This window comes from Leopardus geoffroyi, chromosome D1 (genome assembly GCF_018350155.1).
Source record: "Leopardus geoffroyi isolate Oge1 chromosome D1, O.geoffroyi_Oge1_pat1.0, whole genome shotgun sequence".
In the NCBI taxonomy this organism is placed as follows: Eukaryota; Metazoa; Chordata; class Mammalia; order Carnivora; family Felidae; genus Leopardus; species Leopardus geoffroyi.
The window spans coordinates 97,683,550-97,709,128 of NC_059329.1; the positions used below are offsets into that span (position 1 = coordinate 97,683,550).

Consider the following 25,579-nt stretch of genomic DNA (forward strand, 5'->3'; position numbering starts at 1 on the left):
TTCCAGATCCCACTCTAGACCCCGTGATCCGCTGAGTGACCTGCCTCTCTCTCCCTGTCGTGTCACACCTGCCCCACAAGGCCAGATCCAGAGGGATGTGTCAAGTGACTTTCCTGATAGGAGGCGTGCCTTGTTTTCTGTTGGTTTCTCCACGTCGGGGCTTTTCCCCCCTTCCTCACGCCCTGGTTTTCCTTCCTAGGAGAGAAGAGGTTGCAGAGGGAGAAGTCTGAACAGGCTCTGGATAACCCAGAAGACCTGAGGGGTCCCCTTCCGCTCCCCGTGTTGAGACAGGGCAAAAGTCCCTACAAGCGTGGCTTTGACGAGGGGGATGTGCACCCCCAGGCCAAGAAGAAGAAGATTGACCTCATTTTCAAGGACGTGCTGGAGGCTTCCCTGGAATCCGCGAAGGCGGAAGCACACCAGCTGGCACTGAGCACCTCGCTGGTCATCAGGAAAGTCCCCAAGTACCAGGACGAGGCCTACAGTCGGTGCGCCATGACCGTGTCACACGGCGTGCAGAATGTCGGCCGGACCCAGGGGGAAGGGGACTGGAAGATCCCCCAGGGGGTTTCCAAGGAACCAGGCCCGTTGGAGGACGAAGAAGAAGAACCTTCGTCCTTCAAGGCCGACAGCCCCGCCGAGGCCTCCCTTGCGTCCGACCCTCACGAGCTCCCCACCACCTCCTTTTGCCCTAACTGTATTCGCCTAAAGAAGAAAGTCCGGGAGCTCCAGGCCGAACTAGATATGCTTAAGTCTGGGAAGCTTCCTGAACCCCCCGTGCTGCCCGCACAGGCCCTGGAGCTCCCGGAGCTCTCGGACCCCGCAGGTAAGTTGGCGTGGATGAGACTGTGGCCGGAGGGACGGGCGCCCGGTGGGCAGGGTGAGGGTGGCCCGGCGCTCTCTGCTGGAGCCACCTTCCCCCGGGGGGACCTGAGGCGTGTCACGAGGGGGGCGGACTCCGGTCGCGGCCCTTGCCCGCAGGTGCCTGCCCCCGACAGGCTGCTTCTCAGCTCCAGCGGGACGCCTCGAGTCATGCCCTTGTATCCTCCCCGTCAATAAAGGAAGTTCCACTGCTGGAGGGGTGTGTGCTGTGTTCTTGACCCGCTGCCTCTCTCTAGTGGGCCTACCGGTGTCTCAGCCCCACGCTCAACTTCTAAACCCAATCTCTCTCTCTCCCCAGTCCCAAGCAGGGCACCCCGTGGGGGAGAGCTCCCGGCCTTGTTGACCTCAGTCCCGGAACACAGCCTCGTTCTTCTCTTCCCGAATCGCGCTTCTGCCGCACGCGGTCCTATCTCCCCTGCCCGGAGTGTTCTAGAAGGACTGGGATGCGGGGGGCGTGTGGCTGCACGCCTCGTGCTTTTCTGTCGGCCGCTGGGATCTTTAGACTCGGTCGACAACCGGCAAGGTTTTTTTCGGAACACAGCTGCAGCTGAGTCCAGCATTTACGTAGCGTTTCCTATTTTAACCTCATCCCGTAGCGCAGAGTGAGGCGTTTCAGATACTCGAAGCATGCGTCTTGACCAAGCTGCATTCTGATCCTGAAATAGCCCGGGGCCGTGGCAAGCTGCCTTCCCGCGGGGGCCGCACGCCGGCCCCGACCACGCTGGCCGCTGGGATAAGCGAGCCCCCGCGTCCTCGCCCCGGGGGGGCTCGGGGACGCTCGACGTGCTTCGTTCTCTCCGCCAGGTCGGCTCTCGTGGTCGTGCCGCTCAGTCGATGGGGAAGATGAGGTTCCGCGAGCACCCGCTGGTGGAGGGTGAGGGCCGGCGGGCCAGCAGCCGGGCGCGGGGCGGCCACCGGGGGGCGACCCCCCCCCCCCCCCCCCCCCCCCCCCCGCCGCCAGAGAGGAGAAGCCACATGCGGATAGCCAGAGTGCCTGTATAACAAATCGTAGGCCGGGGTTCGGTCCGTTGTAGCAGGTGGCTCGCGCGTCACGCAGCGCGGCGCCTTTGTTTGGGGCAGCGTGCCCGGTCGCTTCGGAGAAGCCGCTGTGTTCGCCCCCGGGCCTTCAAATGTCTCCTTCCCGTTTGTCTTGCAGCCTCCGAGAGCATGGTGTCCGGCCCCGCCATCCTGGAGGACGACGACCAGGAGGTCGACTCGGCCGACGAATCCGTCTCCAACGACGTGATGACCGCCGCCGACGAGCCCTCCAAGATGTCGGCCGCCACCGGGCGCCGGATCCGGCGCTTTAAGCAGGAGTGGCTCAAGAAGTTCTGGTTCCTGCGGTACTCCCCCACGCTCAACGAGATGTGGTGCCACGTCTGCCGCCAGTACACGGTGCAGTCGTCCCGCACGTCGGCCTTCATCATCGGCTCCAAGCAGTTCAAGATCCACACCATCAAGCTGCACAGCCAGAGCAACCTGCACAAGAAGTGCCTGCAGCTGTACAAGCTGCGCATGCACCCCGAGAAGACGGAGGAGATGTGCCGCAACATGACCCTGCTCTTCAACACCGCCTACCACCTGGCCCTCGAGGGCAGGCCCTACCTGGACTTCCGGCCCCTGGCCGAGCTCCTGCGGAAGTGCGAGCTCAAGGTGGTGGACCAGTACATGAACGAGGGCGACTGCCAGATCCTCATTCACCACATCGCCCGCGCGCTGCGCGAGGATCTGGTGGAGCGCATCCGCCAGTCGCCCTGCCTCGGCATCATCCTGGACGGGCAGAGCGACGACCTGCTGGCCGACACGGTGGCCGTCTACGTCCAGTACACCAGCAGCGACGGGCCCCCGGCCACGGAGTTCCTGTCCCTGCAGGAGCTGGGCTTCTCCGGCACGGAGAGCTACCTGCAGGCCCTCGACCGGGCCTTTTCTGCCCTGGGCATCCGGCTGCAGGACGAGAAGCCCACCGTCGGCCTGGGCATAGACGGGGCCAACGTCACGGCCAGCCTGCGCGCCAGCATGTTCATGACCATCCGCAAGACGCTGCCCTGGCTGCTGTGCCTGCCCTTCATGGTGCACCGGCCCCACCTGGAGATCCTGGACGCCATCAGCGGGAAGGAGCTCCCCTGCCTGGAGGAGCTCGAGAACAACCTGAAGCAGCTGCTCAGCTTCTACCGCTACTCGCCGCGCCTCATGTGCGAGCTGCGGTCCACGGCGGCCACCCTGTGCGAGGAGACGGAGTTCCTGGGGGACATCCGCGCCGTGAGGTGGATCATCGGGGAGCAGAACGTCCTCAACGCCCTCATCAAGGACTACCTGGAGGTGGTGGCCCACCTCAAGGACGTCAGCAGCCAGACCCAGCGGGCGGACGCGTCCGCCATCGCCCTGGCCCTGCTGCAGTTCCTCATGGACTACCAGTCGGTCAAGCTCATCTACTTCCTCCTGGACGTGATCGCCGTGCTCTCACGCCTGGCCTACGTCTTCCAGGGCGAGTACCTGCTGGTGTCCCAGGTGGACGACAAGATCGAGGAGGCCATCCAGGAGATCAGCCGGCTGGCCGACTCCCCGGGGGAGTACCTGCAGGAGTTCGAGGAGAACTTCCGGGAGAGCTTCAACGGGATCGCGATGAAGAACCTCAGGGTGGCCGAGGCCAAGTTCCAGTCCGTCCGGGAGAAGATCTGCCAGAAGACCCAGGTGATCCTGGCCCAGAGGTTTGATTCCCGCAGCCGGATCTTCGTGAAAGCCTGCCAGGTGTTCGACCTGGCCGCCTGGCCCAGGAACAGCGAGGAGCTCGTGAGCTACGGCAAGGAGGACATGGTGCAGATATTCGAGCACCTGGAGGCCATCCCCACCTTCTCCCGGGACGTCTGCAGGGAGGGGCTGGACCCCCGGGGCAGCCTGTTGATGGAGTGGCGGGAGCTCAAGGCCGACTACTACACCAAAAACGGCTTCAAAGACCTGATCGGCCACATCTGCAAGTACAAACAGAGGTTCCCGCTCCTGAACAAGGTCATCCAGGTCCTCAAGGTCCTCCCCACGTCCACCGCCTGCTGCGAGAAAGGCCGCAACGCCCTGCAGCGAGTTCGCAAAAACCACCGCTCCCGCCTGACGCTGGAGCAGCTCAGCGACCTGTTGACGATCGCCGTGAACGGCCCGCCCATCGCCAGCTTCGACGCCAAGCGAGCGCTGGACAGCTGGTTTGAGGAGAAGTCTGGCAACAGTTACGCGCTGTCGGCCGAGGTCCTCAGCAGGATGTCCGCGCTGGAACAGAAGCCGGTGCTGCAGACCGTGGACCACGGGTCAGAGTTTTACCCGGACATCTAGGGGGCCGGTGTCACAGAGTTCACTAAGCTGTTGAATATTTTTTTAATCTATACTCATAAGCTTTGATATATTATATAAATATATATTATATTATATATATATATATATACATACATATATATATATATATATATATATATATATATAAAAACCCACACTGAAAATTTTTAAGAACCGAGGTGACGCATCCACCCGAAGCCACTGGGAGCTTTCACAAAGGAACGATGTTGGAAACCGACTCTTGTCTACAGGATCCCGCAGCCGTTTTCACTCACGGAAGCATGTGCTGGGGCCACACGCGTTCCCGCCTAACAGCCAACCAACAGCCTAAGCTAAAACGACGGGTCTCTGTCATCACCTTTAGGTGGTTTGTTTCGTTTTATGTTTTCGTTTGGGGGGGGGGGTTGAGGGGGTTGGGGTTTGGGTTTCTGTCTTGCCTTTTCTTTTCCCGTTTGGTTTACGACGGGGGTTCTTGGCCTCTTCGCTGCCATGCTGGTGTAGCTGAGTCCCATCTCTGATTTTGGAGGGGGCAGGTGGTGTATCCGGATTGGGGTGTGTGTGTGTGTGGGACTTTCTCCCTTGTCCCACCTGATTTCAGCTTGAGAGGTTTGTACTCGTTTCCTGTTGAGCGTTCCTTCACTGTCTTAGAAACAAACGTGTCGGTCAAACTGTGACACCCACCACTCCCCACCTCTGTCGCCTCTCCCGTCTCTGGGTTCTGGATTCCCTCCTTCCAGCCCCCTGGATCCTGAAGATATTACCTGTTGTACTGAAGGCAAAACTGCCTTACAACCGAGCTTGAAATCGTGGGGAAGGGACAAGGTGTGTGTTGGGGGGTGGGGGTGGGGGGTGGGAATTTTTTTTTGCATTCCTGTTCTCCCGTGGTGTGGGGTAAAATACTATAATTCCATTCAGATCCAGGACTTTGGGGGAAATGAAGAGCCAGGAAGTCCAGACCCTCATAGGGCAGTGATTTTTGGCTAAAAGCAAGTCCGATGGAGAGTGTGTATTCAATTTACATGAATTATTTATGCTCTGTCTTTATAATCATATGATGTGTTGGGGGTATTTTTTTGTGCATTTAATAATCAAATGCCTGCTATAGTTCAGTGGCAGGAGATGTCAATGCAAGTTGTGCCCTGGGTTGTGCGTGACTCCAAGGAGGGTCTCTAGAGATGGAGGCCTTCTTTGGTGACAAGGCTGATAATAAACCCTTCAGCCTGGCAGGAGGCAGTGGGGAGCCAGGCCTTGCATCCATGCCTGTGAATGCCTCCTTTTTTGAACAGGGTAGAGATGTCCTAAAGAAAAGGAATAAACAAGAGGTCAGACGGGACTCTCAAGGCAGCAGCCTACACACACACACACACACACACACACACACACGCACGTACACGCACACACACACACACACACACACACACAACTACAATATAAGCTTTAGAAATAGCCACTTGCCTATTCCCTGGGGCAAGTCATGGTTTTAAGCTAGAGGAGTCTGATCGATGCTCTTTTGTTCATTTAACTACCAGTATACCTCGCAAGGGAGTTTTTTTAAACAAAATGTGCGTGAGCTGTTACAAACTTCTGTTCATGTTTCCACATCTGATTTATGCATATCTGATATGCAGAGATCCTACATTGTGGGTGCAGGCCGTGTTTGGGGGAGGAAGGAAGATCTGCGTTGTCCGTGGTCAGGTCCTCTCACTCGGCAGAGGGTGGGCAGAGGACGGTGTGATCGGGCCACAGGCCAGGCCCCCGTGTCTCCAACCTGCTCGGCTCAGACGTAGAACTGTGGTGGCTTCCTTCCTTCTTGGTTTAGCTTGTCTCCGAGGCCTCGTGCCACTGTTGAGAACCGTAGTGGAGATGTCATCAACACTGAACATGTCATTCCCCTTTCCTTGTCCGGCCCATACCTTCACTCCCCACACGTCCCCTCCCCCCACCCCTATGGTCTTGGTGCTAAGATAACTTTAGAATCATTGCTGCTAGTTGATAGCTTTTCATTATATAAATATATTATATATATATATATATTATATATTATTTTTGAAACTTTTTCGTTTGTTTTCAACAGTGATGTAGCATGTTAAAAAAAAAAAAAAAAAAAAAACAAGAAACAAACAAACAAAAAAAAATCACCCGGTTTTCTCCAACTGTCCCACTGCCAGGCCTCATATGCTGCCTTGTTCAACGAATCAATGCACCCCTGCCTGGTGACATTCACCACCCACCCCCACTCCTGGCCCCCTTCCCAGTCCCTCGTACTTCCCCACCCTCCTCTGAACAAGGAGAGAGCAGAAACTAGCAAGGAAACACCCAAAGCTCTTTCTGAGGCTTCGGAATTCCCAGCCTCAAACCATGTCCGTACTTCAAGCTGATGTGTTTTCCCCCCACCCCGCCCCCCGCCCGCCCTCCGCCGCTCCTCCCATCCGGGTCAGTATTTGTGGTCAAGTGGGATGCCTTTGCAAAGCACAAGGTTCCACCCTACCCTCCCGGACGTTCTGTCCGCCACACACAAAAACTATCATGCCTGTGGGAGCTTTCTTGGAACATCACACGGACTAAGGTGGGTTGGGGGCAGAGAAGGCTGGCAAGGGGAACCTTGGTGGCGGCCGGCAAAAGTAGGTTGGGATCCTTTCTTCGAGCCACCAGTTGCCTTAGATCTTCTTCTCCTTTCCCCTTCTGCTCCTCTCCTCCCACTACACTGGGAGCCATCCCCTGGACCACTCATTTGAAAACCGGGAAGAGAGAATCACTGATGTCTGCCTGAGTACTGGTCAGGGCCGCGACTGTTTCAAGAGGCCACGGCCCGAATTAGCTCCGATTTTTATCCAGACGGGAAAAAAGATCCTTCGGGCCTACGCCAGCATCTGCCGTGAGCTGGTGACATACCTCTGGGCTAGGAACATGAGCGCGAGCTAGCAGCACAGGGACTGGGGGTGGTCTCCTGCCGGGCCAGGCTCCACGCCTGGGGCAGGTTGAGCTCTCTCGGGGGCCGGGGGTGCTCGAAGTTTGGCAAGGCGCTCTAAAACTCCGGGTGCTCATGGCTTCTGTTGAATCCAGCCAGGCCTGGGTGGTGTGAGGCACTCTGAAGGCCACTTTACCTTGGAACCGGAAGTAACCAGGGCGCAATTTGGGTGACACGCCCACTGCAGTTTACACAGGGTCTTTTTTTCAACCTGGATGCTCCCGGGAGGCTCAGTGCTCCCAGCCTGTGAATGTCGCGCGTGATTTCTAACATGGGAGTTGCCACTCTCCCGCCTCCTCGTGAAAGACTTTCGGGAGAACGGGCCCCCACAGGGTCTCGCCCAGGGAACCACAGGCTTAGCTAGCCTGATCTCCCTTTGATGGGTATAAAAAGCTGTGGCCGGGCAGTCCTTGTATCCCAAATATGGTCACTTCAGATGAGACAGAGCCCTTTAGCTCAGCCACTGGCTTAGAATGACATGTTTGTCTCCGGGGTTGAGACTTGTCCTAATTGGGCTGACTGATGAGTGATTTTCTTTGGCTCATAGAGGAGGGTGGGAAGCGAGTTCAGGTTCATGGCCGTGTGTGCCCAGGAGATACACTGCACAGCCTGGGCGCCACAAGCCCTTGTGATTAACATGGTTCGCTTCCTCTATTGGAGGACAAAGACACCCCCTGCCATCCAGCATCTGTGGAAGCTGACGGTAGCCCAGCCCCGTCTACAGCTCTCGCCACATCAGAATCCCCACGTTTTGCCCACCCGGTCGGACAGGAGAGTCCAGGCATCCAAAACACCAGGTTTTTATTTTTATTTTTACTTTGTCCACGACTGCCTACGACATTCTTGTCTCCTCATCCTCACTTGAGAATGAGAGCGGGCTTGGGCTGCAGGGCGTCTGCTTGGCCGGCCGCGGTGCTGGGCCCTGAACCTACCGCAGGTGGGGGTCTCGCCCCAGCCCCGCTACCTGTTTCCATGTTGAGTTGTCTTGCTCAGCCCCCTGTCCTTGACTTGCTTATGTCAACCCTCTCATTTGGAGGAAGGACCTTGTAATTATTTAAGGTAACGTTTAAATAGCTGCCATTTGTTTGGACGTGATACCGAGAAGGAGGAAACAGGAAAGGACGCGTAGAATGCCGAACGTGGTCGCAGCGAGACAGAAATGGCTTATGGGATTGGCCCAGCTGGGCTGTGGGGCCGCTGTTCTCCTGAGCCCCGTGGGGTCCAGGAGGCGGCCTGGGGTTGAAGTAGAATTTCTTTTCTAGATTCCTCCCCATGTGTTTTCCCTCCCATCCCCTCTAAGGATAGGAATTCTGGATCTGGATCTGGTGATGGCATATGGTCTGGGTTGATTTCCAACTAGAATTTGTGTTTTTCGAGGTCCTACGCCCAGTTTGTGCAGAGGGTTCCGGGGACACTGGACCTCACGCCCCCCCTCACCCCTTCAAGTGGCCACCCTAGCCAGGTCAGCCTGGGACAGCCAAAGCAGGGAGGCCAGGCCTCCTTAGGTGAGAAAGGCGTGTTTGGACAGCAGGGGACCCTGGGACGGTCCCATGGCAGACACCAGCCTCCTGGGAGTGGTCATGGGTTCTGTGCTGGGTCGTGGGTTCTGGCCTTGTTTCCTCCTCATATCTTGAGGAAGGAAGATTTCCTCCAGAGACACGTGGGGCCCTTCTGCTTGGAGGGAGACCTCTCTCCTGGTCTCTGCTCACAGGGTCCTTTTGCTGAGCGGATGGAGCTGTGATATTTTAAGAAGCCTTTGAGGTGATCCTTGTGTGTCAGCCAGAGGGAGAAAAAAAAGTGCCCTTTTTGGGAGGAAAATGGTACAGCCCTCCTCTTCCATCTGGCTTTCCCCCCTCCGCCCTGTCCCCACCCCCCCCCATCCCTTCAAGTGGTGTTGCCCTGGAAATACCTATGCAATCCAGTCTCCCTAGGAGAGCGCATGGAAGCAGGGGGTATGTGCAGTGTATCATACAAATGCTACAGCATATATATTGTATATATGGACATATGCCGTACGTATACACACAGAGTAAGAGATTAAATCACGTCTATATATCTATAAATAATATCCTATATATTTATACATTTCTATGTTTTAAATAGATATAAAAATAGAGTCTATAGAGAGCTGGGAGAGCAACGGGAAAGCCTGTCGCTATGTTGTGCAAAGAGGGAGGAGGCAGGGCCTCTGCAGGGGGAGACGCGGAAGCCAGGAGGGCACTGTCTGCCGGGAATGGGGTCTCCTGCCCACAGTGCGGGACAGGAGAGTCCCCGGGCCTCTGCCCTCTCCGCGCACTTTCTCTCCTTTACCGCAGGCTTGGGCTGAGGTGGAAGGAGATGCTCGCCCTCTGAGCTCCAGCCGAAGTGCCCCCCGCGTCCCCCCTCACCCCCTGCAGTCCGACGCTGAGGTGGTCACTGCTGCTTGGCCCTGGGACGTGGTCTCTGGGCCCTGGTGGAGGGACCACTGCACAGTTTCCCCTAATGCCCTCCCCCTACAGGAATGAGCAGCGCTGGTGGCAACCGGAAAGGTGCACATTGGACCCAGAGGGGCCCGGGGAGGATGCCCTCCTTCCCCCCTTAGGTGCTTCTGCTGACCCCTAGAGGCCAAGCCTCTGAAGTGCGGCTGCCCCCCCGCCTCCTTCACCCCCTCCACCGCTGTCTGCCAGGGCGCTGCAGGGGTGAAGCAGGCGGCGCGAACATCACCAGCCAGTGCTGCCCGCTACGTGGAGGCTTTCCGGCCAGGGCGGGGGGGGGGCGCCGGAGAAGGGCGGGAGCGGCAGACCCCCCTCCCCCCCGCACCCAGAGCTTCAGTGAAAACTCAAGTTCACAAGCAGGGCTTCGGCTCAGCCCGGTTTGCACAGCTGCTGTTGCTGGCTGTACTCAGGACAACGCTCTCCCCTCCCCCGCGTGGAGGCCCGTGACCCCTCCGCCCACCGCCACCGTAACAGGCAGGTTTAGTTCACGTACACTGTTCCGATTCTGTGACTCGAGGCAGCGGCTGAGCCGGATGCCCCGAGCTTATCCGCTTCCACCGGGGAGGACGCCTTCCCTGGCTTTTATCCCTGCTCCCGCCCCAGGCTGGGAAGATGTGTCTGGGGCGTCTGGGGAGGCCGCTGGTGCAGCCGGCAGTGCCACCGAAGGCTTGCGTGGCCCCGACCAAATCAGGAGCCCGTTAGCTTCCGGGTTTCTCTCCACCGTTTCGGATCCCTGGAGGTAGGAGAGGAGGGGCCGACAGGGCTGCAGGTGATAGGAGACAGCCAGCGGCTGCCCCCTCTCCTCCAGACCAGCCTAGGCCTTTCGGCTCTCCAAAGGCACTTACCTCTGTCCCCGAGCCTCCTCTGACCCCACGTCCTCCTCTTCCCTGCCATCTACCAACGTACCTCAGTCTCCAGCAGACCCAACCTCTACACCTATGGTCTGGGGCAGGTCTGTTTCGCCAATGCCCACCTCTTCGCCCCTCCACGTCTGCCTGGGTCTCCTTGAGCCACAGCTGGCTGCCCACTGGGTCTCGGAATCCCTTCCAGTGCCTCCAGAAAGACCAGGGCGGCCCGAGCCTTCCTGCCACGGTGGTGGGTCAGACCCGTGGCCAGGGGTGGGCATCCCCGGGTAGCAATCCACGATGCACTGTACCTCAGAGAGAGAGCATACCATGGGCCTCACGGGCACCGTGCCTCCGTCCAGGCGAGGACAGCCGGTTACAGTAAATTCTGCTTGCAAGGAGACCAGGGCCAGGCTGCCCTCGGGCGCCCCTGCGTCTTCACTTTGGTCTCTCGGGAAGAGCCAGCAGGTCTGATTCGCTCTTTTTCAGCCCTGTCTCTCTCCTTCTCTCCACCCCCACGCTGCTGAACCGATTCATTTCAATCACAAAGGAAAACTAAGGTGGGGGGGGGGGGAATACTTAGGAGTCTATTATCACACACATATTAATATGTTAATACTTTCTTTCTTAAAAAAAAAAAAAAAACCTCTTGACGTTATTATTTTGCAGACTACGCTTTATAGTACCTGTGTGACGGGACCTAGAACACTGGATACAAATAGAGCTATGTTGGTTTATCATAATATGTACGCAGAAACTTTCCTTTTGTCATATTATCCTTGTAATGTAAGAAGATTGTTAATAAAAGCATTTAAATTTACTCACCAAGGTCGAATCTCTGCCTCCTTGCCTCCATCCCAGGCCTGGGCCCTGGGCAATTCCAGAATGGGTCCTCTTTCAAAGGCTCCAGGGTCAGGATAGGAGCCTGCCTGCCGCTGCCAGGTTGGAAGGTACTAGAAGAGACCTCTAAGCCCCTTCCTGCCTCTCTCGCTTTTCTCCCAGTCAAGTCCATTTCCAGCAGGTAACTTACATGCCACACCCACCTATCTGGCCAAAAGGAGGTGTAAAACCGAAACCATTTAAAATAAACCTACCTGCCCCCGCATGCATTTATCCCACAGAGACTCTCGGAGGAAGCACACCCAGAGCGGTTGCAGACAGACTGTTGTTCTGATGCTCTCTCCAACTGCCTTGCACAGTTCTCCACCTGCACACCTGGTCCCTGGGGAGGGTCTTCCCCCACTGGTTCACTAACGGCACTGGCATGGGGACGGGTGTAAGCGATGCTTTGCCCAAATTGTTCTAGAGAAAAGATGGGCATAAATTCAGTAAAGACATAGATAAAGTGTTCGTATTTCTTCTCAGGATCTAAGCTCTCCTACTCTCAGCTTCGGCTCCCGGCTAATCTGGCTTCCTTTCAGGGGCCGTCCTTCTCCCCTTTCCTTAATCTCTGCCATCTTCCTCCCAGGCTGTGACCCTCAGGTCACTCAGGTCCCCTCAGTTGGTCACTCAGAGGCTTCCTGTTGTGAAAGCCACCCCACAGTGCCCATGGAATGTTCTGGTTCTCTTCTTTTCCCAGAAGATGGGGGATAGGAGAGGAAGGAGCAAAGGGCCATAGCTGTCCATGCCTATCCAGCCCAGGGGAACCAGCATCAGCCCACACTCCATTGCTGGCCATCTGGATTTGACTTTCATTGGCGGTCTTATCTGGAACCTATTAATGATTTCATCACTGGAGAGCAAGGAATGGAAAGATGCTCCACCTGCACTTGGCCATGAGATCGGTCTCCCCCGAGCCGGGCTTGGAGGATGTGGTAAGACAATGAAGTCTAGCCCACTCCCTTCCTTCCCCCTTCTCTCCAGTTGCTCCCTAGCTTCCCTCTCCAAGAATCAAAAGACAAGTTGCATTCACCTCAGAGAGATGACGCAGGACACTGACTAGTGGCCCAAAGACCCGAGGGGATGCTATGTGACAACGTCTACAGTGATCTTTTGAAAACACGAGTCTAGTCATGGCGTCTTCTCTGCTTAAAACTCTCCGGTGGTTTCCCATTGCCCTTGAAGTTCAATCCAAGGGCCTGAGCATGACCATCGCCCTGCACAATCTAGCCCCTGCCTACCTCCTGGCCTCAGCCTGTGACCTCGTCCACCCCGGGGCTCCAGGCACACCTCCCTTCTCTGTTCCTCAGGCTCACCAAGCTTTTTTCTGCCTCAGGACCTCCCATTACCCCGGGGCCCCCTGCATGGGATGGTTTCCCCCAGGATGGTTGTATGGCTGAGCTCTTCTCCTCTTTTTAGAATCAGCTAAAATGCCACCTGTTCAGAGAGGTCTTCTGTCTCTAAATAGCCACCCTTGAGGCACCGCCCATTGTCCCTCCCGTAATTATTTTCTTTCAAGACCCTTATCTCTGTTTGCCACTGTGTCTGGGGGTGGGGGTGGCTGTGTGTGTCTGTGTGTGATTTTTCTATCTCTGGTTTTCCCCCTCTTGGTTGTAAAGCCCACAAGAAAAAGTGGAGACTTTCTAATACACACAGTAGGCATTTAATCAATGTTTATTGAAATGACTTCACGCAGCACCTGATAAAAGTATAATCCCATTAATGCTGTATTGGTCACAGGGGAAGTCCTGGAAGCTTCCACTTCATCTGTCCCTGTATGAGTTTCTCCATTTAATCAGGATGACTCTGCACCTGACCCCCGGCTATCTCCGGCCTTGACTCAGCCTCTTCTTTATACAAAGCTGGACGTGGCCCCTGAGGTGCCTACTTGAAGTACCCTCCACTCCCACCGGCTCTTGTCCCTTGAATAATGGTCTCTTCCAATCCAGGCAGGTGTCCCCTCTTTCCCCGAGCAAAGAGAACTTCCCAGCGCCTTTCAGCTTGGTAATTCTCAGGCCGTGGTTCCAGGTAGCATTTTAAAGCCACTGTGTGCGTATCTAAGTTACCTTTCCAATAAAGACGCTTGGCCACTGGCTGTATGTCAGAGCCTGGACTTTAGGGTTAGAGGACACCACATTGGATCCCCGCGCCCCCCCCCCCCCCCCGCCGCCTCTTATAAGCTGTGAGACTTTAGGTAGGTCACTTATCTGAGTCTGTGCCTTCAGCGCTTAGCACAGAGCAGTGGTCCACGGCATGCTGTTTATCGTCATTATCGTCAGATCAAGATGACATAGGTGCTAGAACGGTGTGTGATTCCCCACTGCCATCACCTTTCACCCGGAATTACTGGGGCCACCTTGGATGAGGACAGCTGGCAGGGACTCCTCTCCCTGAATGGGGGTCACTTCTTCCTTCTCAGTCTAGAGAGCCTCAGGGAAGATTCTCCTGTTTCAAGAGCTCACCCTACCTGGCTTTCAAGGGAAAAAAGGCTGCAGAGAGATTTTGTTTGTTTGGGGCTGGAAAAATGAGTTTCTCTTTGCTTGTCCCTGGCTTGAGTGCCTGGGTTTCTGAAGCAGGATTTCTGCCATCCCCCAGTTGCCACTGAGCTGTCCTGAAACACCAAGAAGGAGCTCCGGTCTGGGCTGCTTGAGGGGAGACCACACCTGACCGAAGAAGAACCATCTCAGGGCCCTGAGCACATGGTGACCACCACTGGACCGGTTTCTGTGGCAACGCCTGGCTTCCGGCCCCAAGACTGCCTTCCTCCCACCTCTTCCCAGGCAGGTGTCTGCCTCCATTTCTAGCTTGGGGATGCTTCTGAGGTTCCTGCCAAGGAACTCAGGTGCTGGCTCACCTGCAGGAGGGAAAGGAGGGGAGGATGGGGGCAGTTCTTCAACACTCGCAACAAGAAAATGCCCAACCCCCTAAATCTATCCATAGCACATCCTGTGGCTCTAGCCTTGCCAGGTGTCTGCCCTGGAAGGGAGACAGAACAGATGCTAGGGTTCTGAGCTTCTGGAATAGTGGTGCTTCCGACTGGCTCCAAAAAAAAAGTAGAAAGTCTTGGGTGGAAAATTACCACCAGCACATGAGAAGAGGCTGACTCGGGAGCCTCAGGTGACATCGGATATCGTCTCGAGGAGTGGGTGGATGTCAGGAGGGACCGTTAGACGATGCTAGGCATGGGGCAGAGAGGGCAGGTACACAGGTACATGGGTTTAGCTTGTTTTATGTATGATATGGAAGACCAAGGATGTGTGTGAAAGGCACGTTGTCGCCAGTTTAGATCACAGGATCATAAAACCTTAAAGTTAGTGATCGTTTGGTCCAAATTCATTTTACAGATGGGGACATTGAGGCCTGAAGGCAAGTGACTTACCCAAGGCTACAAAGTGACATAGCCATGCTGGGTTGCTGGTTCTTAGCTCCTAAATGCAGGGCTCTAGACTTGAGTCCCTCTGCAGGGACAGAGCTTATACTTAAGGCGGTTCAGTGGAAAGCCCCGTATAAGGCTTGTTTAACTCTGTAGAACTCTATAAGCCCTGTATAACTCCTCTTCCCTCTTCCAGACTCTCAAAGATTCGTTTTGGGCTCTAGTGGGCCATATTCATAGTTACCTGGGAAACAGTCTATCTTTGGCTCTGTGGGGTAGGACCTACTTCTCCTACTCTATTATGAAAATAAACATCCAGGTTGTCATTAAAATATAATAAATATGTGTATAATATAAAATAAGGAATTATACGCGCAGCCTTAGAAAGCAAAGACATCTCATGGTTTTCTTCATGGGTCATTTATCCTTTATAAGAGCTTTGCTTTTAATCAGCCCTGGCTGATTCCCTACTGACTGTGAAATTCAGGCCCCAGCCTTTGCCTGATGCCAGGGGCTCTTCCTCCAGAGGCCAGGGCCGCAGTGGCCACCAGGAGGCCCTATGGTGACGGGCCTCCGGGAGTCCTCTTGTCCCTGCCCACCTTCTGGAGCACAAGAGAACTATTGGCTGCTGCACTGATCTTCCAATGATGGGAGTGTTTCTTTTGGGGATGTTAGGCAAAGACTTCTCTAGTTCCTACCTCATTTTTTTTCTTCTCAAGAATGAAGTCAGAGCCCCGGGAGGCCAGTACCCCTGCTTGCGTGTAACCCCTTTGATTCAATGCTCAAGCAAAGCCATCAAGGCACACACATACACACACACACACACACGCACATGCACACACAGAGAGCACTTTATGATTCAGCATTCTACTCACTCCTAGGTACATATCTTAGAGAAACGTGTGCATGTGAACAAGGGGATATGCACAGGCATGACCACAGCAATCTTGTAATAGGAAAAAAAAGGAAACATCTAAACGTATGTCAGTAAGGGGATGGGATTCTGGCATCTCCATACGATGGAATGTTATACAGCAGCAAATGCATGAATGAGTGAGCGAGTGAACGAGTGAATGAATGAACTAGAGCCACATGGGTCTGCATGGATCAAGCTCAAAATTTTAACGTGGGCGGGGGGCAGTGCCTGGGTGGCTCAGTCGGTTAAGCATCCGACTCCTGATTTTGGCCCAGGTTATGATCTTGCGGCTCATGAGATGAAACCCCACGTCAGGCTCTGCATTAACAGTGCGAAGCCCGCCTGGGAGTCTCTCTCTCCCTCTCTCTCTCTGCTCCTCCCTTGCTCACTCTCTTTCTCTCTCTCAAAATAAGTAAATAAAAACCAAAACAAAACTTAAAACGATTTGGATGGGGGGCAATAGCGGGATGCGATTGAAACAAAGTTTAAAACACGCAAACACACTCTGACGCTGCTCAGGGTTTACATACACGCGTAGCGAAAGGATGAAGAAATGCTTGGGGGGAGAAACACGGCGGTCTCCTGAGTGAAGGACTTGAGAGGACTTTGACTACCTTGGTCGAGTTTTATAAAACTCGGCAGTGGCTTATGAGTGTTTACCAGATTGTTTTTTGTGCATATAGGTCTAAAATGTTAAGTGAAAAGAAAGAAACAAGACACCAGGCACCTGACCTGGTTGGAAATTATTTATTTACCATTGAAAGGTCGGTGTTCCCCAATGTGACACCAGACGTAGGACTACAACGTCTCATGCGTCTTTTTGTACTTCAGTTCATGACTGCGAAACAGACACACGCTTAGCACTGACAACAGCAAACACGGGCGGCAGAAACAAATCACGAAGACTAGGTCTGTCTTTGGGGGGGGTCCTCGCCTCGATCTGGCTCGGGCTGGGACTACCTCCCTCCAGGACTCTTGTACACCCCAAAGGAACTGCCCCCGGGGAGCCTCTCTTCCAACCCTACCCTCTCTACCCAGCCTCATCTGGAGCGCTATGTCACTTAACCCACACCCAGAGTCATATCTCAAATTGAAATGGACGGACACACACAAGGACTCGAGCAATAGACACTCAGCAAATACACACTGATTTGATGGAAGAGGCAGAGTCACAGATGAACACGGGCGGACTCCCATCGCCATCCAGGTCACCTTGGGGGCCACAGGCCGGTCTGCGATGGGTTCTCGCCTTATTTCCATCTCGCTCCATGCCCTTCTTCGAAAATGCTCCCTGGCCAAGCACAAGGTGTTCCTTTCAGAAATGATCGGGCGAAGTCACACGGGCCCAAGTACTCTAATGGGGGGGTGGGGGGGGGTGAGTTGCACGTGTGTCTGCTACAAGGTACGCGGAGGCGAAGATCACCGAAGTCTGTCGATGTGGCGGTCTGGGACCTCTGGGCGATTGAAAATGCACCAAGACGGAATTTTGTTGGAAAAGCACGGCCGTTACGGTCTCTTCTGTCACTAGGTACATGTACAGGTGGCTGGGATTTGTCATTAGGTGATGGTAGCACTTACATGTGAATGTTCAGGCCGACGGCTGAGGTGTCTGCTGCTTTTGCCATTGAGAACTCAGGACAGACGGACTTTTGTGCCACTCGCAGCGTCTCTTCCTGCCAACCCCCTATCCATCCTTCATTCATTAAGTCACGCAACAGATACTCATCGGGGGCCCGTGAGCTAGCTTCATTCTGGGTCCTCGGAACACACAGGTGAAAAACCTCCCGCAAAAACCTATCTCGTTCTGCGCAGGCCTGCTCCGTGAGGTGGTGGGTGACACTACGATGTGCTACGGTGGCATTTGACTCTTACTGGGGCAGCCTTTAGATTGGATTCTGGAAAGCGCAACGCTTGAGGTACAAAGAACAGATGGCTCGTGATGGAATGACCAGAGGCAGAGTTGATCTTTCTGGCGTCCGAGGCCCTCTCTGGCCCACCTCAAACATCCTTCAGTGCGACTGTGAGGCAGGTGCATAGATTTATAAGGAAGTAGAACCTGTGTTTCCTGATTTTAAGTCTAGAATCCAGAGTGTTGTCCGTTGGAGTAGCGGATGTTGCCAAGAAGAGAATACTGGTCAGCTCGCGAAGGAAATGTTTTGTTTCCTTGTGGCTATGCCAACCCCAACGGGCAGACCAGGGCGTGAGGGGAGCCTCAACCACGTGTTATAGGAAATCGCTAGCAAACGCTTTGCCTAAAAAGCACTTGGCAGGGGGGTGGTCCACCTTAATGAGCAAGATCTCCAATTCTGAAAGCCTTTCCAGTTAAACAGGGATTCGATATTTTTTTCTGTTTCTTCGGATGCTTTTCTACTTCTGCACGGGACGGGCAGATCGTGACAGAAGGTGATAAGGCCCCTGCTCAGATTCTCAGGGAGAGGCCAAGCATGGCCTGGCTTGTTGCGGAAAAGCAGCACGGCCCTTACCCATCTCGCCTCGGGGTCCCTTGTGGGTCATAGGACTGGGTGACGTTTGAAAGCCCAGAGTTTGGATGTCCCGTAGCAGAGTTCAGATGCAGAATCCATGGTTCCGGAAGTGCCTGGGATGGTTCTGGCACTTTCCAGTCATTTCAGCTGCCATCTTGAAGCGTCAAGATGATCTGTGGGTGGCCTGAGAGTTTGTTTTTTTGGCCAGAGAATGCCGACGGCTTCGGAGCACTATTTCATCTACCACCTCATTCACAGATACAGAACTGCCATGCTGCTGGTTCTGTTTTACAGATGGCCAACCACGGAACCCGGGGATCCTGGTTCACGGGCAAATATCCCACCCCCTCGGCAAGACGCATCCTTTGACGATGTGGACAGCTATTTGGAATAAGAAGGTAGGGATTTGAAACCCAGGCTGCTGGTTACTTACTGATTCAAGCGACAGGCCCTGAAAATTCAGGAAGGGAGGCACACTCTCAAAAGACTCTCTCTCCTATTTCAAGTTACCTTCCTTCTCCACATCTACGGAGCCAGACATAATAGACTAAGTTAGTATGTGTCCCCACCCCCTCTCCCCCGAATTCCTCCTGGAAGGGCTGGCATGCTGAGAGATGCATCTGTCTCAGAGGGTCACTTGGGCGATGTCGGTGGATGTGACGACTAGTGCCTCGTGACGAACAGGCTCATCACGGAAGATCTCCCCAAGTATAACGTGAACCGAGTTTGAGATAAAACGATGGGGAGTTATTGAACAAAAAGCACAGAATTCAGCCCCAGAACAGGATCTGAAGGGCACAGATGAAAATATTAAGCATTAAAATAGTCAAATGAAAGAAACGGACAGGCCTCCCACATTTCACACTGCCCGTTGAGATGTCCTGCACTGGAACTGGCTGCCCCTGGGGACTGCAGCCCCGACAAGGACTGCGAAAAACCTGTCCGGAATGCTGTAGAAGGGACTTCTCCAAATGCGGTGCTCCAACCTCGGCATCAAAACCCCTCGGTGCTGGTTAAAAATGCAGGTGCCTGGGTTTCGGCCGGGAAGATCGACTTGGAATGTCGACGGGTGGGCCCGGGGAATGTGCTGGTGATTCTTTACACGCTAAGGTTTGAGAACTGGGTTCCTGCCGCGACCAGGTCGGGGGCGTGATTTAGTGCTGATTTCATCCCATCCTGACAATCCCTAATTCTCCGAGTTGATCCAGGATACTTTATTTCCTCCATCATTTTTGAAACGCCTCTTTTTAAAGAGCCACCTTCTGCACGCACGTTATTCCCCACCTTAAGCTTTCTCTGCATCCGGCCGGACCCCACCGGCCAAACCTGCCCGTGGGCTGTATTTGACAGGCGTCTCTTCAACAGCACAGAGGAGCCAAACGCATTCCTCAGTGGGACCCAAATGTCCCGTGTCCACCGCCGGCCCTGCCTCGCTCATGTTTAAGAAATGAGAGTGTAAGAAGAGAGGGGCGGGGTCCTGGCCTTTGCAAACACATCTGTCCCCTGGGTGTCGGGATGAGGATGGGGCACAAAGAAGACGTCGAGGAGGACAGCGGGGCTGGAGGGGCGGGGCTGTGCCCGACAAGGGAGGAGCCCAGGCAGCTGGCTACAGACGCAGCTGGTGCCACATGGCGATCTGCCTCCGGGGGTTTTTGAGCATTTCCTCCCAGTGGCTGCGCTCGGAGCCCGAGGCGTGCAGGCCCAGGCTGCAGCGGCCAAGCGCACAGCTCTGCCCCTCCTCGTCCTGGCCCAGCACCTCCAGCTCCACGCTGGAGGCCTGCAACAGGCCATCCGGCAGCTCGAACATGATCATCTCGTTCCACACGGGGTTGATCTTGTGCTTGGCCCGTTTGGTCTGCTTCTTCTTCAGCTTCTGAGCCTGGTGCTTTAAGGTGACCTTGACAGAGACATCTGGGGGAGAGAGAGAGACAGAAGGGTAAGCTGGGGGGGGGGGCGGGTAGCGGGCCCAGGATGAGGCTCCTCCCCCTCAGGGCTGGAGAGACGGGGTCTCCGGCTCAAGATGTGCATCGAGGCTCCCTCTGGGCTCGCCCCGTTCTCACCGGGCCCTGCGCTCATTCAATTGTTAAATGGCCCCCGTGTGGCACTAGACCGGGGGATACGGCAGAAGTTCCTGCCTCCACAGAACTTAGGCTGTGGTGTGGAAAGCACCCAATAGCATAGTACATCCAGGGTGGTCGTCTGGTGGCCCAGTCTTGGGTCAAGCTAGAACCACCACCTGCCCTGAGCCCTTCCACGCGTCTTTAGGTCCCACGTCAAACCAGGCCCAGGATAATGGCTCAGCTTGATTTTTAAACTCGGACCAGAAAAACTAAGCCACCCCCATGGCTTCACCCCATTGGTCTGTCCACGCGAGCGGTCTGGCTGATTGTGAAGATAGAAGGTCTTCTCCGCCGTTGTTTTATAAATTTCACTTGAGGGCCCCGGCTTCACGTGGAGGACGAGAGCACACTGCCTTGGCCCCCCAGGGGCACTGCACCGATGGCGCTGTCCCCCAAGACAGCGGCACAGGTCACTGGACAAGCTCTCACGGAACATCACAAGGCTCAGGACCCGGATGATGTTTTCATTTGTCAAGGTTCCCGAAAGCTAATGTGAGAATAATTGTTACTCGGTATTCATTGCTACAATTATCATCCCCGGGTGGCTAGTTTGTTATTTCAGCCGATAGATTTGAGAGACAGAGTGTTGTGCTGTAATTGTCCTGACAGGAGCTGTAAAAATAAATAAATAAATAAATAAATAAATAAATAAATAAATAAATACAAATTAAAAAAGAGTAGAGGGCAAAGAATTGTCTGGAGGGGAGGAGAGGAAGCACCGAACTCTGGCCTTTGGCTCAGGAATCTGTCGGCGAAACCAGTTCTGATTTCTTTTGCCCCAAATCGTTTGCTCAAAGGTAACGAATGCGGTGACAATTCTCAGTTTGTGTCCTGCTATAAATATCTATTTATTTATCCCCTGCTATGAGCACTTGGCTCTGGGTCCAAGCAGCATACTGCTACGTTTCCGGCCCTGACAAGAGAGCCCGTTTCAGTCCCCAGACTCGGGGTCTGTGCTGGGGTATCCAGAAGCAAAACCTGAGGCTTCCAGAATGTTGAAGAGATGCTTATTTGGGTATATGGGGCACAGATGCCCGAAGCTTCAGGCCGCCTCAGCCCAGGCACCCACACGCCTTCTGCCAGCATCCGCACTCAGCTGGTGTGGGGGTGGCAGGTTGACAAAGACTGAGAAGAGAGAAGAGGCTGGGGGGGGGGGGGCGTGGGGCACACGGTGACGGCCAGCTGAGACAGGAGGACCTAGCCTTCCAGACACCAGTTGGTGAGGTGAGTCCAGCTGGGTGTGGGTGATGGGCTAAGTTTCTTCTTAGCCCAGATGCTCCGGTCCGTGGCTACGGTCCTATCCTTGGCTTCCTCTGACCCGTGGGTAAGACGGGTTCCTCTCATGGTGGATCTGAAAGGTAGGAAGCTCCAGGCAGCTCACACCTGGGCCCGATGGAGGGATCGGCCCAGGAGTAAACGGATATGAATTTAAAGAAGGGACTGTGTTCTCACTCACCCTTCCCCAGGAGCGCCTTGGGCTGGTTGGAGTGGAGGTTCTTGGCCTTAATGAGCACGACCAGGAGGCGGTTGGCAGCTGGGAGATAGCTGATGGATAGAAGGACCTCTCCAGTTCCTGCAGATGGTTCCTGAAACAGAAGAGAGGATACAGGAGGGGAACCCATCAACTAAATGCTCAGCCTGGGGTCACACTGGACCTGTATCCAATAGGCATCCTAGAAACCATGGACCCATCAAGGCTGCTTTCTTACAGAGGGAGGAGGGCGGCACTGAAGAATTCTAAGTCGTGTGTGCCTCCCGAAGAATTTTTCAGTTGCCACAAATTGTGATTTTCCAAATTATCATATGTTCAAACCCAACTTCTAAAACACATCAAAGAGATGCCACTTAGGATGTGGCAGGAGCGGAGGGTCGGGACCCCTTCTCAGCCTTCGCCATCCCCTACAAGCTCTTGGGGTATCTTTATAGAACACTAGGGTTCTCGGGGACACAGTTTGAGAACCGCTGCATCGACCCGTCAGGTTCCTGCGGCAGTGGGGAGTTGCGATTCCTTACTCTGTTTGAAAAGAGAATTCCTTCCAGCCCCTGGAGGGCTGAGAGTCAATAATATGATGTATGAATGCGGAGCAGGGCCTTGCCTGGTCAACAGAACGGCCAACTGTGTCAACAAAAAAGCCAGGCATGCGACGTTAGGAGGGGCACCAGAGACCTCCGGCAATAACCTCGCTTTGCAGGAGGTGCTGACGCTCCCTGTCAAACAGCCAGCACGCCTTTCCTCCGTCTGTGGCTCTACAGAGTGTCTCCGCTGAAATTCCTACAAGAATCTGTTTGGAATTTCAACAAATCGACTGAGGGACAAAAATGACCCAAAAAAGGCCCCCACAGGAGGCAGACAGACGCGTGCCACGGTCGAAAGGTGGCGTGACAGATTTCAGCACCAGACCATCCGGGGCTGAGCACCATTTACTAGCTGGGTGCCCTCCGGTCCATCATTTCACTCCCCACCCCTCCGTTTCCTCATCTGTGGAATGGGAACCGTTGGCTGGGGTTATCGCCACCAGTCATCCAGGAAGGACAGCCACCACTTTTTGAGATTGTGAAGCAGGCATATTGTTTCTGGATGAAGAGGAGACAGTTTGGGCTTTGGGAGTGAGGCTGGAGGAGGCTGGCTGGGCCCTCTGCCCCCATCACCCCTTTCCTCGGAGAAAAATGTCTTTGACGTGACTGCATCGATTCCACCAGCCCTAAGTAACCAGTCACACGACAGAATGATTTGGGAGCTGCCAGGAACGTTGGCAATGACATGAGTAACCGCAGCGAAGACTAATTAAACACTTATTATGGGCGAGGCGCGATTACGTTATCTATCCCTCTAGGATGCGAGGTCCGTAAAGCGGCTCCCGGGACCCGGCCTACGGTTGACACACTGTCAACTATTTGTGAGTGCAAGAAGTAAGAGAGAGGGTTCATTTTCAGAAATGCCAGATGAAAGCTGTGCCGTCTCGTTAACAGTAGGTCGACAACCTATTGGAAATATGTATGAACCCCAGCCCCCCCACAGTGGAGCCCCAAACGCTTAGACACTTCACTTCCTGGTTCTTCTTCCCCTCTCCGTTTCTCGGGCTTGTTTTCGCGGGCTTTGCGATGAGCGTGTGCCAAAGAACAAAGGGAGGAGGGACTGAGAGTCTCTGCGTCACCTCAGGGAATGTACATCTGCTCCAATGAGACTGATTTTTGCCTTACATGGGCATAGACGTCGGCTGAGTGAGGCTGTAACCTCTGTAGTCCTCAGCCAATGAGGAACCAGGGGCGGGACTTCACGCTAGGAGATAAATCGTCTGCTGTAACTGCCCCCATGTGCCTGTCCCTCAGACACCCGCTCTTGCAAGAAGGTTGATTAAAGCCTCACTCCACTGTACTCTGAGTTTCGGTGTCCCTCCTCTGGTGGGGCCGGTGGACTTATTTCTCACAGTGAGATAGAAGGGTGAGACGTCTTACTGAATCTTGACAACAGTCCTAGAGATACCAATCTTGTCTCCATTAAAAAAAAAAATTTTTTTTTAACATTTATTCATTTTGGAGAGACAGAGAGAGACAGAGCATGAGTGGGGGAGGGGCAGAGAGAGAGGGAGACACAGAATCTGAAGCAGGCTCCAGGCTCCGAGCTGTCGGCGCAGAGCCCGACGCGGGGCTCGAACCCACGAACCGCGAGATCGTGACCTGAGCCGAAGTCGGACGCTCAACCGACTGAGCCACCCAGGCGAATCTTGTCCCCATTTTAAGCATAAGATCTTGATGCTTCAGAGAGCACGTCCCCACCTGAGGTCATGTAGCCAAAGTAAGAGAAGTAGCAACACTGAGCCTTGAATGGAGGTCTGGTCTGATACCGAAGACCAGGTCCTAAGCCAGGGCTCTTCAGACCTCTCGTTCCACGGTGAAGAGGCCGGGCCCAGGGACTTGTCCGGGCACCCAGAGGGGCAGCAACAGACGAGGGTGGACCACAGCCTCCCGATTCAAGGCTGCTTCTTGGAGGCCCATGGGTGACCTGTGCTGTAGCCACAGGATGATCTGGCTTAAACATCCTGCTCCCCTTGGACCAGGCAAGAGGAGCTTGGTCCCATCAGCCCATGAAGGTCTCGTCACCTTTGTATAGGGTGCCAAGGCCCTGAATGAGCCCAGCCAGCTGCAGCCCAGCCAGACAATTTTAGCAGCACCTGCCAGCTCAACTCTGCTGCTCCAAGTACCTGCTGACAAAAATAACCTTCTTCACCCACACCCTGCCCCCTATCTTTCTCTTGGGCTCTCAGCGAATCACTCGAGGTGCCCTCGGAGTGGGTTGCTCTATGATCCCTGATGACGCACACGCCACATTCGGGCTGAATGTCTTCCGGCAAGAACTGGCTGGCCCCTCCGTTAACCCGTTCTAGCCCACAGAGGAGCGAAGCAGCCACTGAAGGCTCTGCCCGCCTTGTTCACGTCAGCCCACACCCTCGAGCTGGGGCCAGGGCCACCCTCACCTGCCGCGGGGCGCCAGCTCCTAGGTCGGACGGCATGCTGCAGTCATTGCTCACGTGTGTGGAAGCAGGCCAGGGGGCCACGAGGACGTGAGAGTGTCCTTGAGGCACAGTGGCCCCTCTGAGCATGATGAGGGTTAGAATGCGTACACTGTGAGGGCAGGGCCCGGTGCTAATTTCTGCTGTGTCCCCAGCTCCTGGCGCCGTGCCTGGCACAGGCTGGAAACCGGGCAGGGTGTTTGTGGGATGAACGAACGTGTCTTGCTCTTCTAGGGGGAAGGATAGAAGGTCTGAGACCTCCAGGGAGATAGTCTCCCTCGGCCCTGGCGGCACCAAAGTCTCCAAAGCCCTAGGGGAGCCCCTCCACCTCCAGAGAAAGCTGCTCTACCAGCCGAATAAACCAAAGTGTGCGATCTTCTTCCCAGGCCCCCCGGGCTGTGATTCCGCACAAATCCCAAACCACGCGCTAATTAGAGACTGTGGTTCCAGCTGAGAGTGGCTGCAAATTTTTGTCCATTTTCTGAGGCTGGGAAAGAAAGAAAAATAAGGCAAGGAAGAGATTATAGCAAAAAGGGAGGCAGGTGGGGACTGAAGGCGTCCGTCAGGGAAGGCTCTAGCTGATGGAGCCTCATACACCATCGGGCACTCAGACGGCATTTACGTGGCACGGTGGTGGGGGGACAGCACAGGACTCACAGCCAGACCAACCCGGTCCCGAGGTCCCGCTTGCAATGTCCCAGCTGGGTGACCCTGCAAGGGTCACCCAGCTACTCTAAGCCCCAGGCTCCATGTCTGTAAATGAGTCACAGTGTCACCTTTACCAGGCGGCTCCGGGAAAGAACTGGG

General features: G+C 54.8%; 2 protein-coding genes across 6 annotated transcripts in view; one reads left to right on the plus strand and one right to left on the minus strand.

The window, feature by feature from the left end:
• The window catches only part of PRDM11 (PR/SET domain 11), a 90,674-nt gene extending 79,364 nt beyond the window's left edge, over positions 1–11,310 (plus strand). For 3 of the 5 annotated variants that reach the window (XM_045485063.1, XM_045485062.1, XM_045485064.1), the window contains 2 exons: positions 200–826; positions 2,039–11,310. In XM_045485063.1, coding sequence (XP_045341019.1) covers positions 200–826; positions 2,039–4,203 — 2,792 coding nt within the window. In that variant the 3' untranslated portion in view covers positions 4,204–11,310. Of the gene's footprint in view, positions 1–199; positions 1,077–2,038 lie in introns of those variants that run through there. The other 2 variants (XM_045485066.1, XM_045485067.1) reach the window with 2 other exon arrangements.
• Positions 11,311–16,389: 5,079 nt separating this feature from the next.
• Positions 16,390–25,579, minus strand: part of SYT13 (synaptotagmin 13) — a 41,718-nt gene continuing 32,528 nt past the window's right edge. Inside the window, exons 5-6 of the mRNA XM_045485069.1 lie at positions 21,718–21,847; positions 16,390–20,052 (exon numbers count right to left, since the gene is read on the minus strand). Of these exons, the coding sequence (XP_045341025.1) occupies positions 19,748–20,052; positions 21,718–21,847 (435 nt within the window). The 3' untranslated portion in view covers positions 16,390–19,747. The remainder of the gene's footprint in view (positions 20,053–21,717; positions 21,848–25,579) is intronic.